The sequence below is a fragment of the Crocodylus porosus genome, unplaced genomic scaffold, assembly GCF_001723895.1.
Source record: "Crocodylus porosus isolate Cpor-Errol unplaced genomic scaffold, CroPor_comp1, whole genome shotgun sequence".
In the NCBI taxonomy this organism is placed as follows: Eukaryota; Metazoa; Chordata; order Crocodylia; family Crocodylidae; genus Crocodylus; species Crocodylus porosus.
In genome coordinates, this window is record NW_017728886.1 from 188,417,890 (window position 1) to 188,437,569 (window position 19,680).

Sequence of the window (19,680 nt, forward strand, 5' to 3'; positions counted from 1 at the left end):
AATTACATAACAGCGTGGCATGTTGACAGTAGGATTGTCCAGTGCACCCATTGATTGTGACTATGTAGATAAAAAATGGGGTCCAGAAAATAGTCATTGCACACAAAATGGTTTTATTTCAGAATTGTTGTTACCATGTGAAACACCTCTGTACACACAGATGTGTGTGTGTGTGTGTGTGTGTGTGCACATGCCCCACCCCTAAACCCACACTTTTGAATTTTTTAAGCCTGTCTCCTGATGTCTTTTGACACCTGACTGCTTTTTTCATTACAGTGGCAACCTTATGTGCCAATGTCCTGGATGGTGCCTTGCCTCAGTAGACTGCTTCTGAACTTGGATCCTTATGCACAGTTCCTTATTCGATTCCTGGCTCCTTTTTCAAAGATTCTTTACACAAGCCTCTAGTCCCCCTGGGTGGGGTCTATCACTGTGGTTCAGAGCTGCGTGGGGGCAGATGGATGGGATGTCACAACACTCCTCTCGGGTGGGGCCAACATTGCCAGGTCTAAAATATGGCAGATTTTGGAAGCTCAAAATTATCGTATTTGCTGAAAAGCTATTGTACACTGAAAAAAAACCCTGTGAATAATTATGCAAATTAAGTCTTCTTATTTATGGTATATTGCTTACTGTAGGCCACCAGTCAGTGAGTGAGCACCGAGTCATCAGAGTTGAAGCTTTCCTTTGTTTTGAGGCAGGCACTCCCACTGAAAAGTTGGTTAAGACTCCCTGAAGCTGCTTTAGGTTTTGCATATGCTGCATCAATCATCTGCCTCAAAAACTACCGCCCATCTTGAACACTTGTATTACTGATTGTACCTCAGACACGGGTTCAAATTACTGGACAAATACAATCGTTATTGGGCGCCGGACAACACGGTACCGGAGCCGCCAGGAGCCCCCCGCAGGCCGGCCGGAAACTTCCCCTCAGGGCGGGCGAAGGGAAACCCCGGGAGCACACCCGGCGACGGCCCCACACCAGCTGTAGAAGAACGCCGCAGGGAGATGTCATAACGTCACCGGAAGTGCCTGCCGGAAGTATCTCCTGGACCAATGGGAAGCGCGAGTGAAAGGTCACAGTGAAGGAACTGGAGGGCGAAGGAGGAAGTTACTCGCTGCCTTGTTCATAGCCGCCGCTACTCTTCCGCCGCCATCCCTGGATGCGCAGATGGACCCGGTCGGAGTCGCCGCCACCGCCGCCCCCGAGGCCCACCCGGGCCCCGCCTGGCAGAGCAAGGTGAGGCTGGGCCGGGGAGGCCTCGGCGGAGCAGCGTCCTTGGGGCGCAGTGCGGGCTCACTGCCGGGAGCGGGGCCGAGCCGGGTCGAGTCTTTTCAACCGAAGGGGAAAAAAATGAGCTTCGAAAGGCCCCGGCTGGAGCGGGTGCGCCGGGCTGGGCACTTGTTTGGGCCCGCGGGCCGCAGAGGGAGGCCTGGTGAGCTGTCGTGGGCTTGGCAGACCAAATCCAGGCCGTGGGCTGTGTTTTGCCCACCCCTATGTTGATACCCGCTGCTTGGAGCGAGCTGCCGTGGGAGCGTGATAAGTAAATCTGCTCCATTCCACCAGAGCTCTGTGTGAGTCCTGCGGGAGTTAGCAGCAGAGCCCAACCAAGCACTCTGGATCAGACCTTGGCTCCACAAGCTCCTGTATCTGGAGGGCTGGCCGTTGTTTCTTTTGTTTTTTTGTTATTGGAAGATTTCAAAACAAAAAACTTGTTTTCTGTTTTGAGTGTTTGATGTACATATCATCTTTATAGGCTTTAGCAAAGAAATCTTGGTAGAGTTGTGACTTGCCCATGACTCAGTCCCTGACACTTCCTGCCTGTGTCAGTGAGTGTGGTCTTGACTTGTGACAGAGTGGCTTTCCCTCTCCATTATGTTTAAAGGGTATTGAAAAGGACAGCTCTCGCTGTGTGTGGTCTGCAGTATCTGCTGAGTCCTCTCTGTGTTGGTGGATTCTTACAGATTCAATTTTTATATGGGATTAGTTATCTGACATTGTTTGTTTTTCTTCGGTTATATTTTTAAGACTGTAATTTTGATACATAGGGTGCTCAGTGCAGCAGGAACCTTTTCAAGATATTGAAATATTATTGTGCTATTGAAAAGTTGATATGTGGTTTCAGATTTTTTTTTCCAGTTGACAGAACAGATAAAATGCAATTCTAGAAAAAAATTTGCATGTCTTCACTTTATCTTGGGCTAAGTAACCATGGCTGAAAGTTAGGGCTGGTTATCCTGAAACTGGATTTACATTGAAAGATTCTATATCAGTCCGATATCAGATTGGCACTGATTATAAAGAAAGTTGACTATTGGAAATCGGACCTGTGTGGCTGATAATTTGGCCTTCTAGCGCTGCCCGCCCCACACGCGGCACCTATATGCTGGAAAGAGCCTGGCGCCAGCCCAGCCTGAGCCTGCAGCTGCATCCTCTCCCCCCACCCCACCCTCCAACCGCAGATCTGGGGTACATGTTCCCCCCTGCCCCCCGTGCCTTCCTGGGGTGTGTGCAGTGGTGGGAGCTGCCATCCTGCACCCCCCTGGCCAAACTGTGGCTCCATCCCCTGCCCTCCCCTGGCTGGGCAGCACCTGTCCAAGCCCCTGCCCAACTCCCTCCTTCACCACAGGGGGCATTGATCTGCCTCCCTCCCCTCTTCCTTCTCTCTTTCCCCATCCACCACAACAGACTTAACTGCTGGATGCAGCTGTATGAGAAATTGGATTGGTATTGGCTGATACGCCTCCTTAATCAGCTATTGGTATTGGCTCCCCAAATCTCTCTCAGTGTACTCCTAAAAGATTCTGAGTTCAGTCAGAATGCGCACAGTTTCAGGATTCTCTTTTCAGAGATGCATATGTAGGATTTGGCCCTTAATGCATTTATAAACTTAAATGCATAGATTGCTACTGAAGTCCATGAAGCTATTCAGATACATTCCTGTCTAACTTCATTTTTAATGTTTGGACATTATCTTTCAGGCAGGCATAGGCCTAACTGCAGAAGGACACTTAGCTGCTCTGGTACATATTTGTTTGTCTTGCGTGTTTATGAAGAGAATTGACCTTCATAAGTCAAGTGATTGAACAAGCCTCTCTAATTTTTGTTTTCAAACTCTTGGGGGCAAATGTTCTTTAAATTAGATTTGAAGTATAGTCGGTTTGAACTGAATAGGGTGCTTTCACATGTCTGTAACTCTCCCAAATTACAAGTTTTTATATACTATGTCACATAGTATATAAAAACTGTCACATTTCTAGTGTCTATTAGAAAATGTAATATTTCTCTTGGTTGTCTGAATCAATTGAGTTGTTAATAGGCAACTTTAAGGAGTGCTTCCATAATTTCGTTTAAAAATATTTGTGAATCTGGTTTTGAAAGAAAGGAACAGTAAGATAGCACCACTTTGCACAAAGCTTGCAAGTATCTTAGTTACACTGGGTGTGTCTACATGTGTGCCTGTTCTATTGTGCATTAAAGCAGTGCATCCAAAACCATGCTAATACGCTAATGTGCAATACAATAAGCTACTTTGCATTAAGCGTCACCCCAAAAACCTGAGATTTTGCTACTGCGCATTAATGCAACCTAATGCACATTTATGTAGTACCTTGTTTTGGAAATACTAAATGTAATAGACATTAGGAAAAGCACATTAATGCACATGTAGATGTGCCCCCTGATTATCTTGTTGCTGAGTTCCACAAATTGTTTCTTTGCAGTGTCCATGGGGAATCCCCAAAACTACAGCAATATCCTGTTCCCTTGCTGATGTAATGAGCGAACAGTTAGCAAAAGAACTGCAGTTGGAAGAAGAAAACGCTGCTTTTCCTGAAGTTGTTACGTAAGTGAAACACCTTTTAAACTTAAATCTTGAATTAGAAAACTTGATGATTGTTGGGTTGTCATTTTTTTCTGATGTGTAATGTCAAGGTGGGGTTTGTGTGTGTGTGATTACAGCACCGTAGTGAACACGTTCCCTTTTTGTCCCCTTCTCTTGGTTCGTGTGTGCTAGTTCTTTTCTCTAGCATATAAATTGTTAGGATCAATTCATCAGGGAGATCTCGCACATCTAATAGATTTGTCCCAAAACTCCACCTGCTTGTTTCCTGACTCTTTCTAATGGAGTTTTAGAAAGGGTTCTTCACAATATTGTGAGTCTGTGAAGTGTAGTTTGAGGAATGTTGCTAAAGAGGATTGATGAGAAGTCTTGTAATATACTGAAATATTTCCAAACTGAAACAATGTTTTTCACATTTTTGTTGCTGTAGTGACTAAGAGTCCTAGTCATAGACCATTCACCACCCCTACAATGCTAAGTGCTTTACAAATACAGAAAAAATTCTGCATTAGAGAGGAGATCCATTTCTGGTTCATCCTTTGAAACAGTAATAAAGCACTGTTTTCCTGGCTGCAATTCTTTCTTCTAAAAACCAGAATGTAATATTTATTTTAAAAATAAAACACAAATGAAGCTTAGGTAACTATTTCCTAGAAGGACCTGTGAACAGTGAAAACCAAAATCATAACCCCTTTTTTCATGAGTAACTACGGTACAGTCTTTTTCGTCCATTAAATCAATCTGTTTCTATGCAGTTCTGTTCACTTCTCTATCTGGAGTTTAGCAATGAGATGTAAAATAGTTAACTAGATATATTAAACCTTGTGATTGTTCTGTCTTTTTAATTGTATTTAGTGCTGCTGAGGGACCATTTATTACAGGAGAAAACACTGACACTTCCAGTGACCTAATGCTAGCTCAGATGCTACAAATGGAGTTTGACCGAGAGTACGATGCACAGCTCCGGCGTGAAGAAAAAAAGTTCAATGGAGATAGTAAAGGTATTGTCAAACCAGATGGCTTTTTTTTAGAAAAGCCAGTAAACTTACTTTATTGCACTTGAGTTGATAAAGGCAGTGAGGATGTGATCATGTCAGTCATAAACTTTCTAACTTTTGTTTCCTAAGTCTCTATATCATTTGAGAACTACCGAAAGGTACATCCTTTTGAAGACAGTGACAGCTCAGAAGATGAGGTCGACTGGCAGGATACCCGTCATGATCCCTATCGAGCAGGTATTGTTCAAAATTACTATATGTGCAAAATTGCCCATGACTGGCCAAAATCCTGAAAAAACAAAAGCCTTAAATTAGGTTCCCTGAGTCATGGACATGTGGCTTTTTTTTAATATAGTGCTAGTTACTTGTGAAGGATTTGGGAGTCTCCCTCCAGGCTCTGGTTTCTGTCATCACAGCCTCAGCCATTTTAAGAACGACATATTACAATTGATCTATCTAAATTAATTTACTTTTGATTCATAGCCAGTGTACACTATGGCAGGGGATGTGGGAGGTTGTCTTTTGTGCTATAGAATCTCTGTGTTGGTTTTAATAACACTGTATTTGAGGTTCTATCTGGACAGTGTTTGCTTGTCATCTGCTCTGTACAAAGTGTGGAAGAGCTTGCATGTAACATTTACTGTTTTATGATTTCCCAAGTGTGCCAGATGCTGACATAATTCAAAACACAGTAAATGAAACTGAACAAAGAGTTGAATAGGAATATAATATGCAAAGATAGAAGCTAGCATAATATGAATTATGTGCCCTTTGTTTTCAGTTTAAAAAAAAAAAAAGTGAATGTAGTCAAGTTACTGTAGGCATCATGAGCCTTTATAAACACACAAACATTTGTTCATCTAGAGATTTTTTTTAAACATTATCTGTTGACAGACAAACCGACCACCACTCCAAAAAAGGGCTTTATTGGGAAAGGAAAAGACATTACCACCAAACATGATGAGGTGGTATGTGGGAGGAAGAATACTGCTCGAATGGAAAACGTAAGTGAAAACTTGAGCATTCTGTGCCAGGACCCTTGCCATCGAGGCTGCCATGACCCAGCTCAATGTGCTGTGGTCTGGGCACATGTGTAGATGGTGTGTCAGGGAGTTTCCTGGGAGTAATAAACTGTGGAGCACTAAGCTCCACAATTTATTGCTATGCCTTAATAGCACATGTAGATGCCCCCCACCCTGTTCCTGCAACTTGAGACTATTGCTCCTTGTTCTGTCATCTGGCACCACTGAGAACAGTTCAGCTCCATCTTCTTTGGAAGCACTCTTCAGGTAGTTGAAGGCTGCTGTTAAATCCCCTCTGTCTTTTCTTCAGACTAAATGGGTCCCTGTACACGAGCCAGGAGGCTGCTCCAACATGCTGTAACTGGACCTGCTGTAATCGAAGTGCCCACCTGTGGAGCACATGTTAAAATGCTCAATAAGCACAGTTCCCTCAGCCTCTTCTCATAAGTCATGTGCCCCAACCTCCTAACTATTTTTGTTGTTCTCAGCTGGACTCTCTCCAATGTGTCCCATACTTTCTGTAGTCGGGGGGCCAAAAACTGGATGCAGTACTCTAAATAATTTAATATTCAGTTTGCCTGTCTGACCAAGCAAGTTATTTCTAATTGCAGAACACTGCCTGGCACTAAGCAGTCTGTTTATTCATAGCAATAGAAACTTGCAATCTTCAGTTAATGTAACTGTACTAAAAAAACTTAATAAGGCAGTATGTGCTATGGCTTTTTTATTAGATTGAATGATATGTAATCTGGTGTGGGCAAGAGCAGTCTGAGCTCTTCTATTAAATTAACTGCTGCAATTGCATAGGTCACTGACTGCACCCATTCTTTCCTGTTCTAGTGCTAAGGTGCTACAAAAGATTTCCCTTAGAGTCCGTAGTTCTTGAAAACTCAGATTAAAAGTCTGTGTGCTTGCTGTATCTTTCTGTCACTTTCCAAGTATAATAATTTTTAAAAACTTTTGATAACATCTGTCCTACAGTTTGCACCAGAATTCCAAGTTGGAGATGGAATTGGAATGGACTTGAAACTATCCAATCAAGTCTTTAATGCTTTAAAGCAGCATGCTTACTCTGAGGAACGTCGAAGTGCAAGAGTCCATGAGAAGAAGGAGCACTCTACTGCTGTATGTTTTGATTATAAATTTCCTTTTTAAACACAAAGCTTCCATTTTGTCTGGCATACCATTTTGATAAGCTTTAAAGCATCCTCACTAACCAAGTCAGCAATACTTGACAAGTGGATTGCTGAAGAGAGTTGCATAAATGCATCTATGAATACCTGTTTGTTTCTGTCCAAGTTGCAAAATGTACTTAAATATGGCAATATAGCGGGTATAACATGCAGACATTTCCAAAGATGTGAATTATCCAAGTTTTCATGTTACTTACTGTGTTATCTGAGTCTTTAATACCCTAAAGGTTAAAGTTGAATGTATTTTTGAAAATCGCCTGAAAATATGGGATTAATCCTAGGTGCTTGAAGTGTTCAGTTTCAGATCAATATATTCTAAGCAAGGCTTCAGGAATATGGGAGTTTAAATAGTACTCTTCACTGGTAACTTGAGAAGCCAGTTTTCCATATACGAATGAAGCGGTTTATTTTAAGCTTGAAGCATGAGTTACCTTAAAATTTTGTATTCTTGACACTGCCACTTACTTTTGTTTAAGTCAACAGTAGTTGCCTTTCTCAATGTCATTGTTATCAGTCTGTAAAAGTGTTAACATTTGCAAATACCTCAGCTTTTGTGAGTTATTTTCTGTATAGAGCTAAATGAAACAACAAAAGTACTTATTGTAAGTAATCTAGATAAGGCATTGGCCTTGCATTGCTTTATCTATACTATGTACAATTTAATCATTTATATAAAAAAGCCTTTTGGGGGGGAAGGAATTGTATGCAACATTTTTCTCTAGATTTAATCATTTTTTGTCACCTAATTCAAATGGTAAGATAAGAGTACTTGAGATCTGATATTGAGAAACAGTATTGTGGCCTTGAATGAATATAGGCAGACCAGTCACGTGTTTACTTTGTTTCTTCCTTTACCTGTAGGAGAAAGCAGTAGATCCTAAAACACGTTTACTTCTGTACAAGATGGTCAATTCTGGTATGCTAGAGACCATCACTGGCTGTATTAGCACAGGAAAAGAGTCTGTTGTTTTCCATGCATATGGAGGAAAGTAAGTATATAATCTGTTATTGACACTAACCTTAGTGGTTGGATGTTATAAAAAAAATAGCTGAAAGCTATAAAAATATTTGAGCGAACTAGGAGGGTCTTTCTGTGTGTCTTCAGTTTTTTTACATTTTTTTTTTTTTTTTTACATATTTCTCTTGCAGTTAAGAGGTATACAGAAATGAGGATTTATTACAAAAACCAAATAGTACCTTTGTTTAAAAAAAAAAGCCTAGCAGATGTCCCCATGAGGATCTCATGAAGCCAATACCAAAACTTTTTTTTTTTTTCCTTTTTAAAGGGAAAAAGGGGAATAGTATTACATCCAGCCTTGGGAGCTAAATGTCTTGAGTATTTTGGTAGCTAAATATCTTTACACCAAGAAAGAGTTAATTGCTGGCCTAAAAATTTGTGGCTGCCTGAGTACCAGTGAATATGATCTGCTTTATATTTATTTTGTGTGAACTGGATCTGGCAGCAGTCTTCTAAATTATTAAAGCAAGCATTGCTTAACTCTCTGGAAACATGGTTTATCTTGAACCAATTAATGAAACTTGTCTGCAATACATCTCTGAAGAAATCCCAATGATTTTACAAACATGAAAAAGTTAAATTGTACAAAAGTGGTAAAAAAGAGACATGAGTACAGAGATTAAACAAAAATAAAATGTTAAGGATATAGGAAGGAAAAGGGCAGTACTGGTAATGAACAGAAGCTTTAAAAAAAGTACCAAACTTTTAAGGGATGCTAAAATTGCTAATTAAATATTAAGATTAAGACAAATATTTTTAAACATATTAGGAGCAAAAAGAGTCTGAGTCATACCTGTGTCTATAGATGCAGAAATGTTCAATACACTTTCCTTTTCTGTATTTAGGATAAAGTATCAGCATATATCTTTTATAATATCACTAAAGAGAGGCTACCAGGAATAACAAAGGTGGCTATGAAGCAGCATTTGTTTAAGCTAATGGCTTTATTCCTAATAGTTCTGAATCACTTCACCCAAGAGTCTTCAAAAAGTTACTTGAGGATCATTCTAAGTCATTTCAGTGTTAATTAACAAATACTGGAAAGTAAGGGAAGCTTAAATGGATGGGAAAACTGATACAAATATCAGATGTCTACTGATATTTACAGAGACACCCTGGAACTGTAGACATCAGTTCAGGGCAAAATACTGGAATGGTTAATTTGGGATTCTTATCAACAGAGAATTGGAAGCTAAAATTGGAACACAGAATTAGAAGGCCCAATGTAGTCCCTTGTGCAAAGTGTCTTGCGCCATTTTTTCTCTCAACTAAATGCAGTGGAGGTAATTAATCTTCATCCTAATATGCTCGTTTATGAATAAACAAACAGTATTACAGAACAGTTCCATGTTTATCATAATGTCAACAGCATGTTAAAATGTTAACCTCTTTCTGCTACATTCTCTCTCCAAGAAAAATCCAAGATGGGGAAGTGGACCATAATAAACAAAGCTCTTATCCAGAGGGATCCAACCTTACTCAGGGGTTGCATTTAACAAAAAGATTAATGCTTAAACTTTTATCTCTTTTGTTTTAATGTAGAAGTTCTTAACAAGTGGGTTTAGGTTGCAATGCACTGTAGTTAGTGAATTCCCAAAGACTAAATATTAAGGTCCAGCTTTATTAAAGCTTAACCTGAGAGATTTTTAATAGGACACAACTAGAACAGTTTTACAAGCTAAAAACAACTTAATTGTATGGAAAAAAATCTTGTTCCTCCATCCTCTTTGTAAAACATTACAGGGCAACACTGAAAGACCACTAAATTGTTTGTGCTCAAAAACAAAGATATAGGTTAAATGTTTAATGCTTACTTTTTCTATTAATCAGAAGTGTAGGTGAAGATGCTAAAGCTATACCTCCAGAATGTGCCATTAAGGTGTTTAAAACAACTCTTAATGAATTCAAGAATCGTGACAAATACATTAAAGATGACTACAGGTTTAAAGACCGCTTCAGTAAATTGAATCCACGGAAGATTATCCGAATGTGGGCAGAAAAAGAAATGCACAATCTAACAAGGTACAAAAATGGTAGTTGACTATACGCTGTTCTTTTGTTTTTTTTTTCCGCCTTTTACAGAACTTGGGTTTGATCACTGTGGAAGTGTAGTTTAGATTTGGATGCCTTAATGCAGGGCTGTCAAACTCACCCTGGGCTGGATCCAGACTGCAGGTCTCCTCATGGGCCATTGGCTGCAGCAGTGGTGTAGCTGGTGGTGGTGGTTGTGGCAGTGCTGGTGGTGGTGGCAGCAATGAAGCAAGCGGTTGCTTGCCAGGCTGTGGTGGCAAGGCTTCTTGTGTGTGGTATCCTCTTCCCCCCATTCCAACAGCTATGAGGTGATCAGAGCCATGTCAGCACAGCTCTCACTTGTCTTCCTGTGCTGGACCCATGTCCAGCAACCGCCGATTCTTCAGCAGGCCCTGCCCCTAAGTTCCCTGCCCTGTACTTTGATACCCTTGTCTTAATTTGTTTGTCTGTTATATTGCATCTTATTATATTTATTTTAATTTCTAAAGTTGGAGATTTGAAAAGTATTCATTCCCTCAGTCCTTAATGCAGTGCTCAGGCTGTGGTGGCAATGCTTCTTAGTGTGTGTCATCCTTTTCCCCCCCATTCCAACAGCTACGAGGTGATCAGAGCCATGTCAGCACAGCTCTCACTCGCAACCTGGTCTAAACTGGATACCATATTTACTTGAATCTAAGATTACCCTGAATTTAAGACAACCTCCTCAATTATTTAGATTCTATATACGGAAAGTGTATAGTGGTTTTTTTTTATGATAATGTTCCAGGTATAGAATCTAATTTTTGGAGGGTAGTCTTTACATTTGTCTTGTCTTGTCCCGTCTTCCCCGACCCACTGCTACAGAAGGAAAAGCAGTGGGTGGGAGGGGTCACGCGGCCCCCTTGCTCTCTGCCCCTTTCCCCAGCTCCCCAGTCTCTGCCTCTGCCTCTTTTCCTTCCCACTTACTTTCAGACACTGCTTGGGCTGTGTTCTCTCCCAGAGCACAGCATAAGAAAGTGAACCAGAGTTAAGGGTGGCAGCAACTGCCTGCCCCTACCTCTGCTTTGTATGCAAATATAAGATGATAGCTGTCCCCACATGCTGACTGGGGAGAAAAAACATCTTTGATATGAGTAAATACTGTAAGCAGTTTAAAAAGAATTCTAATGGATACAAGTGTTGATAACTCAAGAGGTCGAGGGGCTAATCATTAGTATTTTTTGGCAAGTATGATTTGTAGTTAGTAATTATAATCCATATTTTTTTCTGCTCTACAGAATGCAGAATGCAGGAATCCCTTGTCCCCAAGTGGTTATCCTTAAGAAACACATCTTGGTCATGTCTTTCATTGGCTGTGATCAAGTCCCAGCTCCTAAACTGAAGGAAGTAAAACTCAGTAGTGAAGACATGAAAGAGGCATATTATCAAATTCTTAATGTAAGATGTCAATGTGTATCTTTTCAATTTTGGCAAGAATTTTTTCTTTCGGGGGAATAATTCAGACTAAATGGTAGCATACTGGCTCTTAAAAAAGAGATCTTCCAGGCCAGCGGTCCAAGTACTGAGAGATGCATCTAAAGTCCGCTGAATTTTTCCTGGTGCCAGATAAAATACTATGTTAAGCTGTAGTATAGCATTTAACTTGGGATGGGAAGACGGATGAAAGTAACAAAGGTGGGTTAAATGTCATTTTGGTTTAAAAAAAAAAAAATCAAAATATCCAAAAAATCTCTGAAGTCCTTTGTAATTACTTTTGCATCAACCAGTCTTGTATACCCATTAATATGAGTGCTTAAGAATCATCACCTTCAGTTTGCAACTGAAAATATCGAACTGGTTATCTCCAACTCTGTATACGTGCCCTTATGGTTTATTATTTGAATGCAGAAAAATCGTAAAAAGATGAACATAAACTCAGGATTCCCTTGAGACTTGCGGAGCAACTTCATTGGCATTTAACTGACTATATTGGGTACTTTTCAGTACATACAACAAGGATGGCATCCCCCTTTTAGGAACTCAACATTATGCAAATGAATGAGTAACTTAAGGTTGAACCTGGGGTTTACTACTTTTCAGTGTTCTGAAACCTTCTGAAGCTTGATTTAGCTTATTTTTGGTAACTTCATTATATTATCACTTAGACTGGCTGAAAACTCTTCTGTGAGATCTCTTATGTGCTAGAAGGGTGTATTCAGAAAACCCTCTGCTGCTATCTAACTAATGCAGTTGGACTGGTTGGCAGAGTTTTTAGATAAGCTCACTAGAGTTAAATGCTTCTTTATCATGACTGACTTGAGTGTTAGCACTTAATTCTATTTTGTGTAAAATTCCCCATATTCATTTGACTGCAGGTAGACTTCAAATATGAATTAAAAGCCTGCTTTGCCCTGGTTTTAGGCTGATTTTTAACTTGCTTGTATCGATATTCTGCATCTAACTGAGGTATCCGTCTGACACATTGTAGATGATGCAGCAGTTGTATAAAGAGTGTAATCTGGTCCATGCTGACCTGAGTGAGTACAACATGCTATGGCATGATGGCAAGGTGAGTATATTCTTACTGCAACAGGAGAGTTTGCATGTAATGTGAAATGTTTGTGCCTTAAAAGAACCTGTCTGTTTTCTCTGTTGCTAGGTTTGGTTAATTGATGTAAGTCAATCTGTGGAGCCAACACATCCTCATGGACTTGACTTCTTGTTCAGAGACTGCAGGAATGTTTCTCAGGTAGTACTTGTTACCTGATCTCTGCAATCCCACCCCCATCCTTCCCCCACACAGAGACCCATTTGAAAGGTTACTGGGAGAAAATACTAGCATCAAAGTTTGATATACAAAGTTGATTTAAAAAAAGAAGTCACATTCATGTTTTAAGGGTTCTCCTGCCCCTTACCCCCCAAATAATGATTGCTTACTGTAAGAAATAGTACACGTTTTATAAAAGTTGAGTGGTGTGTTAACAGAAGAGAAGACTGTATTGGGCTGATTTGGGACTATTGGAGAAGAATAAAAAACAATTCCTCTAAATCTGAAGTGAGCCCACTTCTGAAGGAACCAAAACCAAAATGACGCTCCCATTTCTCATTGGTGATTATAGCTTGTGAAAGCCAGGGATGTTGTGGTATGTATGTAATATATTAGATTCTATTTAATTTCTCTGTCACTTTTGTTTTTTAAAAATAGTTCTTCCAGAAAGGAGGCGTTTCAGAAGCACTTAATGAATGGGAGCTCTTCAATGCTGTCTCAGGTTTAAATATTACAGCTGACAACGAAGCGGACTTCCTAGCTGAGGTACAGTTTTTTTTTTTTCTTGTTTGTGGGGCTGGCAGTAGTTTCACTCACCTGTCTAGCAGCCAACCAGTCATGGCTTCAATTTTCTGGATTCATATTTGTATTTATAATCACTAATCATGTTAATTGTTGAAATTATAGCTATTGCACGTTTCTCAAATTTTGAATGTTACTTGGTAGCAATAAAAGCTGAAATTGGCAAACTTTAGTGGTAGTATGTTAAGGGCTTTATTTTTGTTAAGTTTGAACTAAAAAAATCCAGTGTTCCCTGAAATTGAGGGTTAATACTGTTTCTCACAGAAAAAGAAGCTGCCCAAATTCGCTTCACATGCAAACTTCCTACTGTTTTTGTTTGTTTGTTTTGTTCTGTTTTCAGTCACCGTAATGTGTTTATTTCAGTTCAAATTTACTACATTTAAAGCTTACAAACTAGGACTTTCTCGGACCACCTGAATTTATACATCTAAATTTAGTTTCATGGTTTTGGGGTGGGGGTTAAATCTTGGACATGATATAACTCCTTTTTAAATGTGTCCAGATGTCATCAGTTACTCTTGGCATGAAATGTTGGATTGTTTGTAGTCATTTTAAAGTGGTGTCAAACTTATTACTCATGTACTAGTTAAAAGGGCACTTTTTAAGGACAGTAAATTAATGCAGTGTTGTCTTGTGACCTTGTATATAGGCTCAAATTCTCTCCTATGGTACCCTATCCTACTAGTACAGAGATGGGCAAAATGCAGCCCAGGGGACAGATGTGGCCAGCCAGGTCTTTCTATCTGGCCTGTGTGGACCCTAAAAATTTAGAAAATTAGTATTAATCTCCCCATGTTTGCCTGTTATGCAGCCCTTGATGGCTTGCCAAAATTCAATAAGCCACCCTCCGCCCAAAGTACCAGTGATATTTGCTTTGGCACTTGCTTCAAAAAGAGCCACTTTGATCAGCTACGCTGGACAACAGCTGTGCTCCAGCTGAGAAGCAGTATCCTTTGAAGTAAAAGCTGCAGTAAACAGCTGTGTGACTCATCCTTTATCAGCAACCTTCTGTGAATAAAGTGGGTTGCTAACCACACAGATGAGAAGAATCTGTGTTATACTTTATAGTGCAGAAGGATGCTCAGGATGGATATTTTAGATCTGTTTTAGACACTGGGCTGGCTGTAATGAAGATGCCTTCAGGCAAAGAAAAATAAAAATGAGACACAATGTAGAATAGTGATAGGTTCCCTAGAACTTCACAAGTTGGTTTATCTCCACTCTAATGCTGATACAAGCATTCATGCCTAATTGAGTTGTAAGGCTGGGACAGTCCCCTGGGACATTCTCCTGCAAAGTATTTTCTGAATATTTTTGTTCTGTGCATCTATCTCTGCCTCTTCTGCCAAATTATGTTGACACTGATTTGTTATTTCACTGCCATGTAAATCAAATTTGGGTAGCCAGTCTCTAATTTTTATAATTCCTGCTACTTTAAAATCACTTTCTTCAAACCAACCCCTGCTAGCTGCTTGGATTTTTTTCTATTTCTTTTTATCCATCTCTCCTTTTAATATCACAGAAAGAAGTGCTACAGGACATGTCATAGTCTGTAGACTAAAACTGGATACATAGTCACATTCAAACTTTTGACTACTTTCTATTCTGCCTTTTCCAGTAATATTCTTACCAGGAGTGGATCAACTTTTTTTAAGGCCATTCTAAAATTTCTCTTTTACTCATTGGCAGACAACATTCTTTGGGTAAATGTGGTATCTTTTATTTGACCAACTAAAATAGTTGGGGAAAAAATTGTTCTTTTGCAAGCTTTTGGGCACAAACACCCTTCTTCAGACATAGGGAGTCTTTTACTCATATATAGCTGAGTTGTAGCAGAATTCATTAGGCTTGGAGAAACTGGCACTTAACTGTTTTCTTCAAAAGTACTTGGTACTATCTGTGTGGAAAACCAGTACCTCAAACTCTGCTTCCAATCTCTCGACTACCAAGCTGGTTTGTAACTGAAACCATATAAGTATCCTTATCTGCTTCTAATGTTATGAGGGCAACTGCATTTCAAGATACAATATTTATAAAACACTGTATACATGATAAACACATTTTATGAAGGCTAATATAGTAAAACAATTGAAATGAGTTGCACTGGTCTTTTATAGCCTGGGTGGTGAGCCTGTGACATAAGTGGCACAAGTCAGCCTCTGACTGCTATATGTGGCATATAGCAGGTGGAGGAGGGGATAGGCAGTACAGCAACAGATAAGGTAGATAACAGAGCAACAAATCGAGCAGGGGGTATAAGACAGGAAGCAGAAGCAGAACAAAAAATTGGGTAGAGGGCAGGAGTCGGAGTCACACTTGGGAAGAATGCAGGGCTGACTGTGGTGCGTCTGCCAGAAAGGTTGGCTCCAACTGTTATAGGATCATTTTATCATTTTTTCTTGAAATGTATAGGCATGTTTCTAAATAGCTTCAAGGTCTTTTTTTATTATTATTTTCTAGATTGAAGCTTTGGAAAAAATAAATGAAGATCATGTCCAGAACTATGGAAAGAAATTTTCTGCCTTTTCAAGCAATGGGGATCCACCACTAATATACAATGAATAGCACTGTGTGTGTGTGTGTGTGTGTGTATATACCTGTTGTTTATAAAAAACAACAACAAAAGTTTACTGCTTCTAACCATGTTAGTGTAGTGGTAAATGTCTGCTACCAATGGCAAGGCAAGTAGTGGTTGATCTGGAATACCAAAAAGGAAAACAAGGAGTGTACACTGGTGCTTCAGTGTGTCTTATATTAGCCCACAAGTCAGTTCAGCACTGTGAGAATCTGAAGTCACTACCTCTTCTAATGTTCTTACAAATTTAACCAAACTTTCAGTTATGTTAGACAATTGTAGCTGAGCTAATCATATTTGCATGATTCAGAACTTGAATATTTAAAAAATGGGGACAGTTCTTTGTTTAATTTCTAAAATGTGTGCTGGGAAATGAACAGAAGTCCTCTTCTCCTTCCCATTACTACCCTAAGACCTTTCTGATTACAAATTGTGTATAGACACAATATATGTTTGTTTTTTAAGTAGAAATTCAAATGAAAAAGCAAACTATGGATAATAGTCACTTAAAATATTACTGCCAATTGAAAACAGACTTTGTACTTTTAAAATCTGTTCTTGCTCAAAGTAAATGAAATTGCCCTGTCTAAACTGGGTGTTACATGAAAATGGAGAATACCTGAGCTGTCCAGTAGAGGACTGGCTTGGTAGTATGTGAGTTTCTTATGGCGGCACCCAAATCCTAAAACAGAGCAGACTTGCAGCTGTTCTCATCTCTAACATCGAGATGCCTTCAGAGACTACATGGAGGGTCAAAATAAATTCTCTGTAGACCTTTTCCAAATAGCATTGAAACTGTAGGGTCACATTTGACTTCCTGATTCAGCTAAACAAAACCCAGTTCACAGAACCAAAGTTGAGTATCAGAATTTATAAAAAAAAAAAAAAAAAGATAAAATGAACAGTTTTTCTTCTACTGAAGTAAAAGAATAATTCAGAGTGTTGTAAAGGTTTTCTTTAAATGATTTTAATTAAAATGCCGATTTTTTTTTTTTTTTTTTTTTTCCCCTGATATACATTTTATATGTAGCATTTTTAATTAAAAAAAAATCTAAGCCTAGCAAGGCCTAAAGCCTGACAAAAGGTTTACTGCTTCACTAAAACAATACATTGGAAGAACTGACTTAGTGGGGTGATAGGAATCAAGAAAATCCTAAGGGTTAACTCATTTTTCTGTACTTTTCTGATTGCTATTTGTAATGCTGCTCTTTATCAAGCAGGATATATTGTTGGTGTGTATTACATTCTCACAGTGTGTTGTTGTGAAAGTGCTGCTTTTTTCTAATGAAAAATGAAGGGTGAAGTAAAACTTGTGGCTGAATTTTTGTGTAGTTCTTTGTCTGACCAACTGCATTGATTTTGGTTAATCTTAAAACCTTGCTGGCAATGGATCACTCTGAATTGCTGTTAAAAATGGGACTTAACAATGTTGTTTAACTAGTCTGAAAACATTTAAATTTGGGGTCTACCACACCCACCTCCAAGAATCTCTGAGTACTCTTGCCTCTAGTAGCAGGAAATTTTTAGATGTGTACTGACCATTGTCAGTTGCTTTTTAAATCAGTACAGAAAATGGTAATACAAAACCCTCAAAACATGTGGAGAAGTTGTGGAGATAATTTAGCAGGATTTTAAGCACAAGTAAGGTGGGGCGGGGTTTGAAGGGTGGAAGGTATTTTGCTAGAAGAATTAACATTGCACTTCAAGATTGCAGTTATTTTAACTCAAAACAGAACAATGAGCTAATTTTTTAAGAGATTTGCAAAATCTTTTGCTGCAGGTGTCCTCACTATTTTGGCTTCTAGTGAAGTACTCCAATGAAGAAATAGCTTATAGTTTTTCTGTTTCCAGAACAAAGTGCAAACTCTAGCTGAACCCAAGTAATTCAGAACACATCTGCTGTTCATTCCATACCAGGTGTAGGAGCAGTTCATAAATCTGCATTAGTGCTTTGCTCTATCAGTGGTTCCAACCGTGTAGATTAGTGGTCACCAACCAGTGGATCTCAGATCCTCTTGGAGTCTGAGGCTGGGGTGGCCAGGTTCATCCCAGCCCAGCAGGTCCTGTGAGGGAAGTGCGGAGGGCTAGATCAAGGCCCCCACGGTGAGGGACGGTGCCATAGAGGCAGAAGCAGGGGTAAGTTGAGTGGGACCCTGGCTGGGTGGGACTTGCCTGCTGGGGGATGTACCCCCAGATACTTGCACCTCCTTCCCTCCCTACAGACTTACCTTCTGGGTGGGGGGTGGTGACAGTGCACAGCAGATCTTGGGTTGTTTTTAAATGCCAAAGGTGACCTACTTAAAAAGGTTGCTGGCCGCTGCTTTAGGGACTGGAGGCCCCTCTTGGAACTTGCACAAACCTGTTCTATAGGTTGCCGGTTGTCCTTCCCTTCCCTCCTCCTGTGTCCGGCTGTTTCGAAGAATTTCCGGAGCCAGTGGGTGTTGGCTTCAGCCAAGGCTGGGGGTTGACCGGGGTGTGCCCTGCTTCTGTTGGGCCCAAAGCCGGAGGTTCCCGCCTAGGGGGTCTTGCCCCCTGCTCAGGATCAGACTGGTCACCGTGTTGGGGTTAGGCGGGGCCGGACGCCCGCTGCAAGACTCCGCGCGCCGCCGCGGTTCTTACCCCGCCCGGGCCGGATCCCAGAGTGGGCGGGGCACGGCTGCCATGGATACAGCCTCCTCCCGGGGCCGCCCGGCCTGCCACGGGGGGAGGAGCCAGCGGGGCCGAGGGCGGGACCCCCCGAGCTCTCGCTGAGAGCCTCTAAGGCCCTGCGCCTTTAAGAGCCGGCGGCGCCGGGGTCACGTGGGAGTGTAAACAGGAAGCGGCGGTCGGGCGGAGGCGAGCCGGGCCGGGCAGTGGTGTCGGGCCGCTGCCGCTATGAGCCACGAAGGCCGCTACCTGGCGCTGTGCGCGCGGCCCGTGCACTTCGAGAAGGCCAATGCTGTCAACTGCGTCTTCTTCGACGAGGCCAACAAGCAGGTGGGCGCCCCTCCTCCGGCCCCGCCCGGCTTCACTGAAAATAAAACCTTCCTCCCGCCTCCCCTCCAGTCCTGCCGCAGGCGGGGCTCGATCCCCTCCGCGGCCTCCAGCTGAGCGTGGCCGGCCCCTCTTCACAGGGCCTCCTCTAGCAGGAAGAGACTCCTTTCCCCCCCCGTGCGGACCGCTTTAGCTTCGTATCATCACGCTATGAAAAAAAGCAGTGGCACGATGCCGCAGCGAGGCGTCCTGCTGGGCGGCCTGACCTCTTCCGCCTGAAGTGAGTTGTCACCTGCCAGCTGGAGGGCGAGGCCCGCGCTGTGGCCCGTCTGATCCGCACCGCCCGGGCCCTTGGGGCTGCGCGAAGGAGGTGCTGGACTGGCAGTGCTGGCAACAGGGTTATTGGCTTGAGCCTGCTGGGTGATGCCAGCATTCTTCTGCCTTGACTGTCTTCGTGGCAGTGCAGTTATACGGACATGAACTCATTAGGGCCGTCCAGACTGTGTGTGCTTGCCACATTGCAGCGAACCACGTCAGTTTGAATGGCTCTATGGCAGTGAGTCTCTGACTATACTTAGAGGATCTTGCTGCTTCAGTTATGGGGCTTGGGTAAAGCAGCAAAACCTTGATAAAGCTTTTGATACCAGGTCTGCCTGTGTTTGCTAAAATGTGCTCTTTCAGTTTCTGCATGGCAGTTTGTCCAATGTTTCAGAGATGCAGT

At 41.3% G+C, this 19,680-nt stretch overlaps 2 protein-coding genes across 3 annotated transcripts in view; both read left to right on the forward strand.

Moving 5' to 3' along the window:
- Positions 1–1,112: 1,112 nt before the first annotated feature.
- Positions 1,113–17,305, forward strand: RIOK3 (RIO kinase 3). The gene is made up of 13 exons (XM_019546986.1): positions 1,113–1,240; positions 3,724–3,845; positions 4,698–4,843; positions 4,970–5,077; positions 5,735–5,844; positions 6,844–6,987; positions 7,917–8,044; positions 9,904–10,095; positions 11,361–11,520; positions 12,551–12,631; positions 12,722–12,811; positions 13,268–13,375; positions 15,872–17,305. The coding sequence occupies exons 1-13, from the start codon at positions 1,172–1,174 to the stop codon at positions 15,974–15,976; spliced, it is 1,563 nt and encodes a 520-aa protein (XP_019402531.1). The 5' UTR covers positions 1,113–1,171; the 3' UTR covers positions 15,977–17,305.
- Positions 17,306–18,802: 1,497 nt separating this feature from the next.
- The window catches only part of CUNH18orf8 (chromosome unknown C18orf8 homolog), a 28,220-nt gene continuing 27,342 nt past the window's right edge, over positions 18,803–19,680 (forward strand). For both annotated transcript variants that reach the window (XM_019547023.1, XM_019547032.1), the window contains exon 1: positions 18,803–18,962. In XM_019547023.1, coding sequence (XP_019402568.1) covers positions 18,861–18,962 — 102 coding nt within the window. In that variant the 5' untranslated portion in view covers positions 18,803–18,860. The remainder of the gene's footprint in view (positions 18,963–19,680) is intronic.

Coding starts and splice junctions, on each gene's coding strand:
- RIOK3 (XM_019546986.1), top strand. CDS start 1,172: ATGGACCCGGTCGGAGTCGCCGCCACCGCCGCCCCCGAGGCCCACCCG. Junction 3,846..4,697: donor GCTTTTCCTGAAGTTGTTAC/GTAAGTGAAACA, acceptor AATTGTATTTAG/TGCTGCTGAGGGACCATTTA. Junction 11,521..12,550: donor CATATTATCAAATTCTTAAT/GTAAGATGTCAA, acceptor GACACATTGTAG/ATGATGCAGCAGTTGTATAA.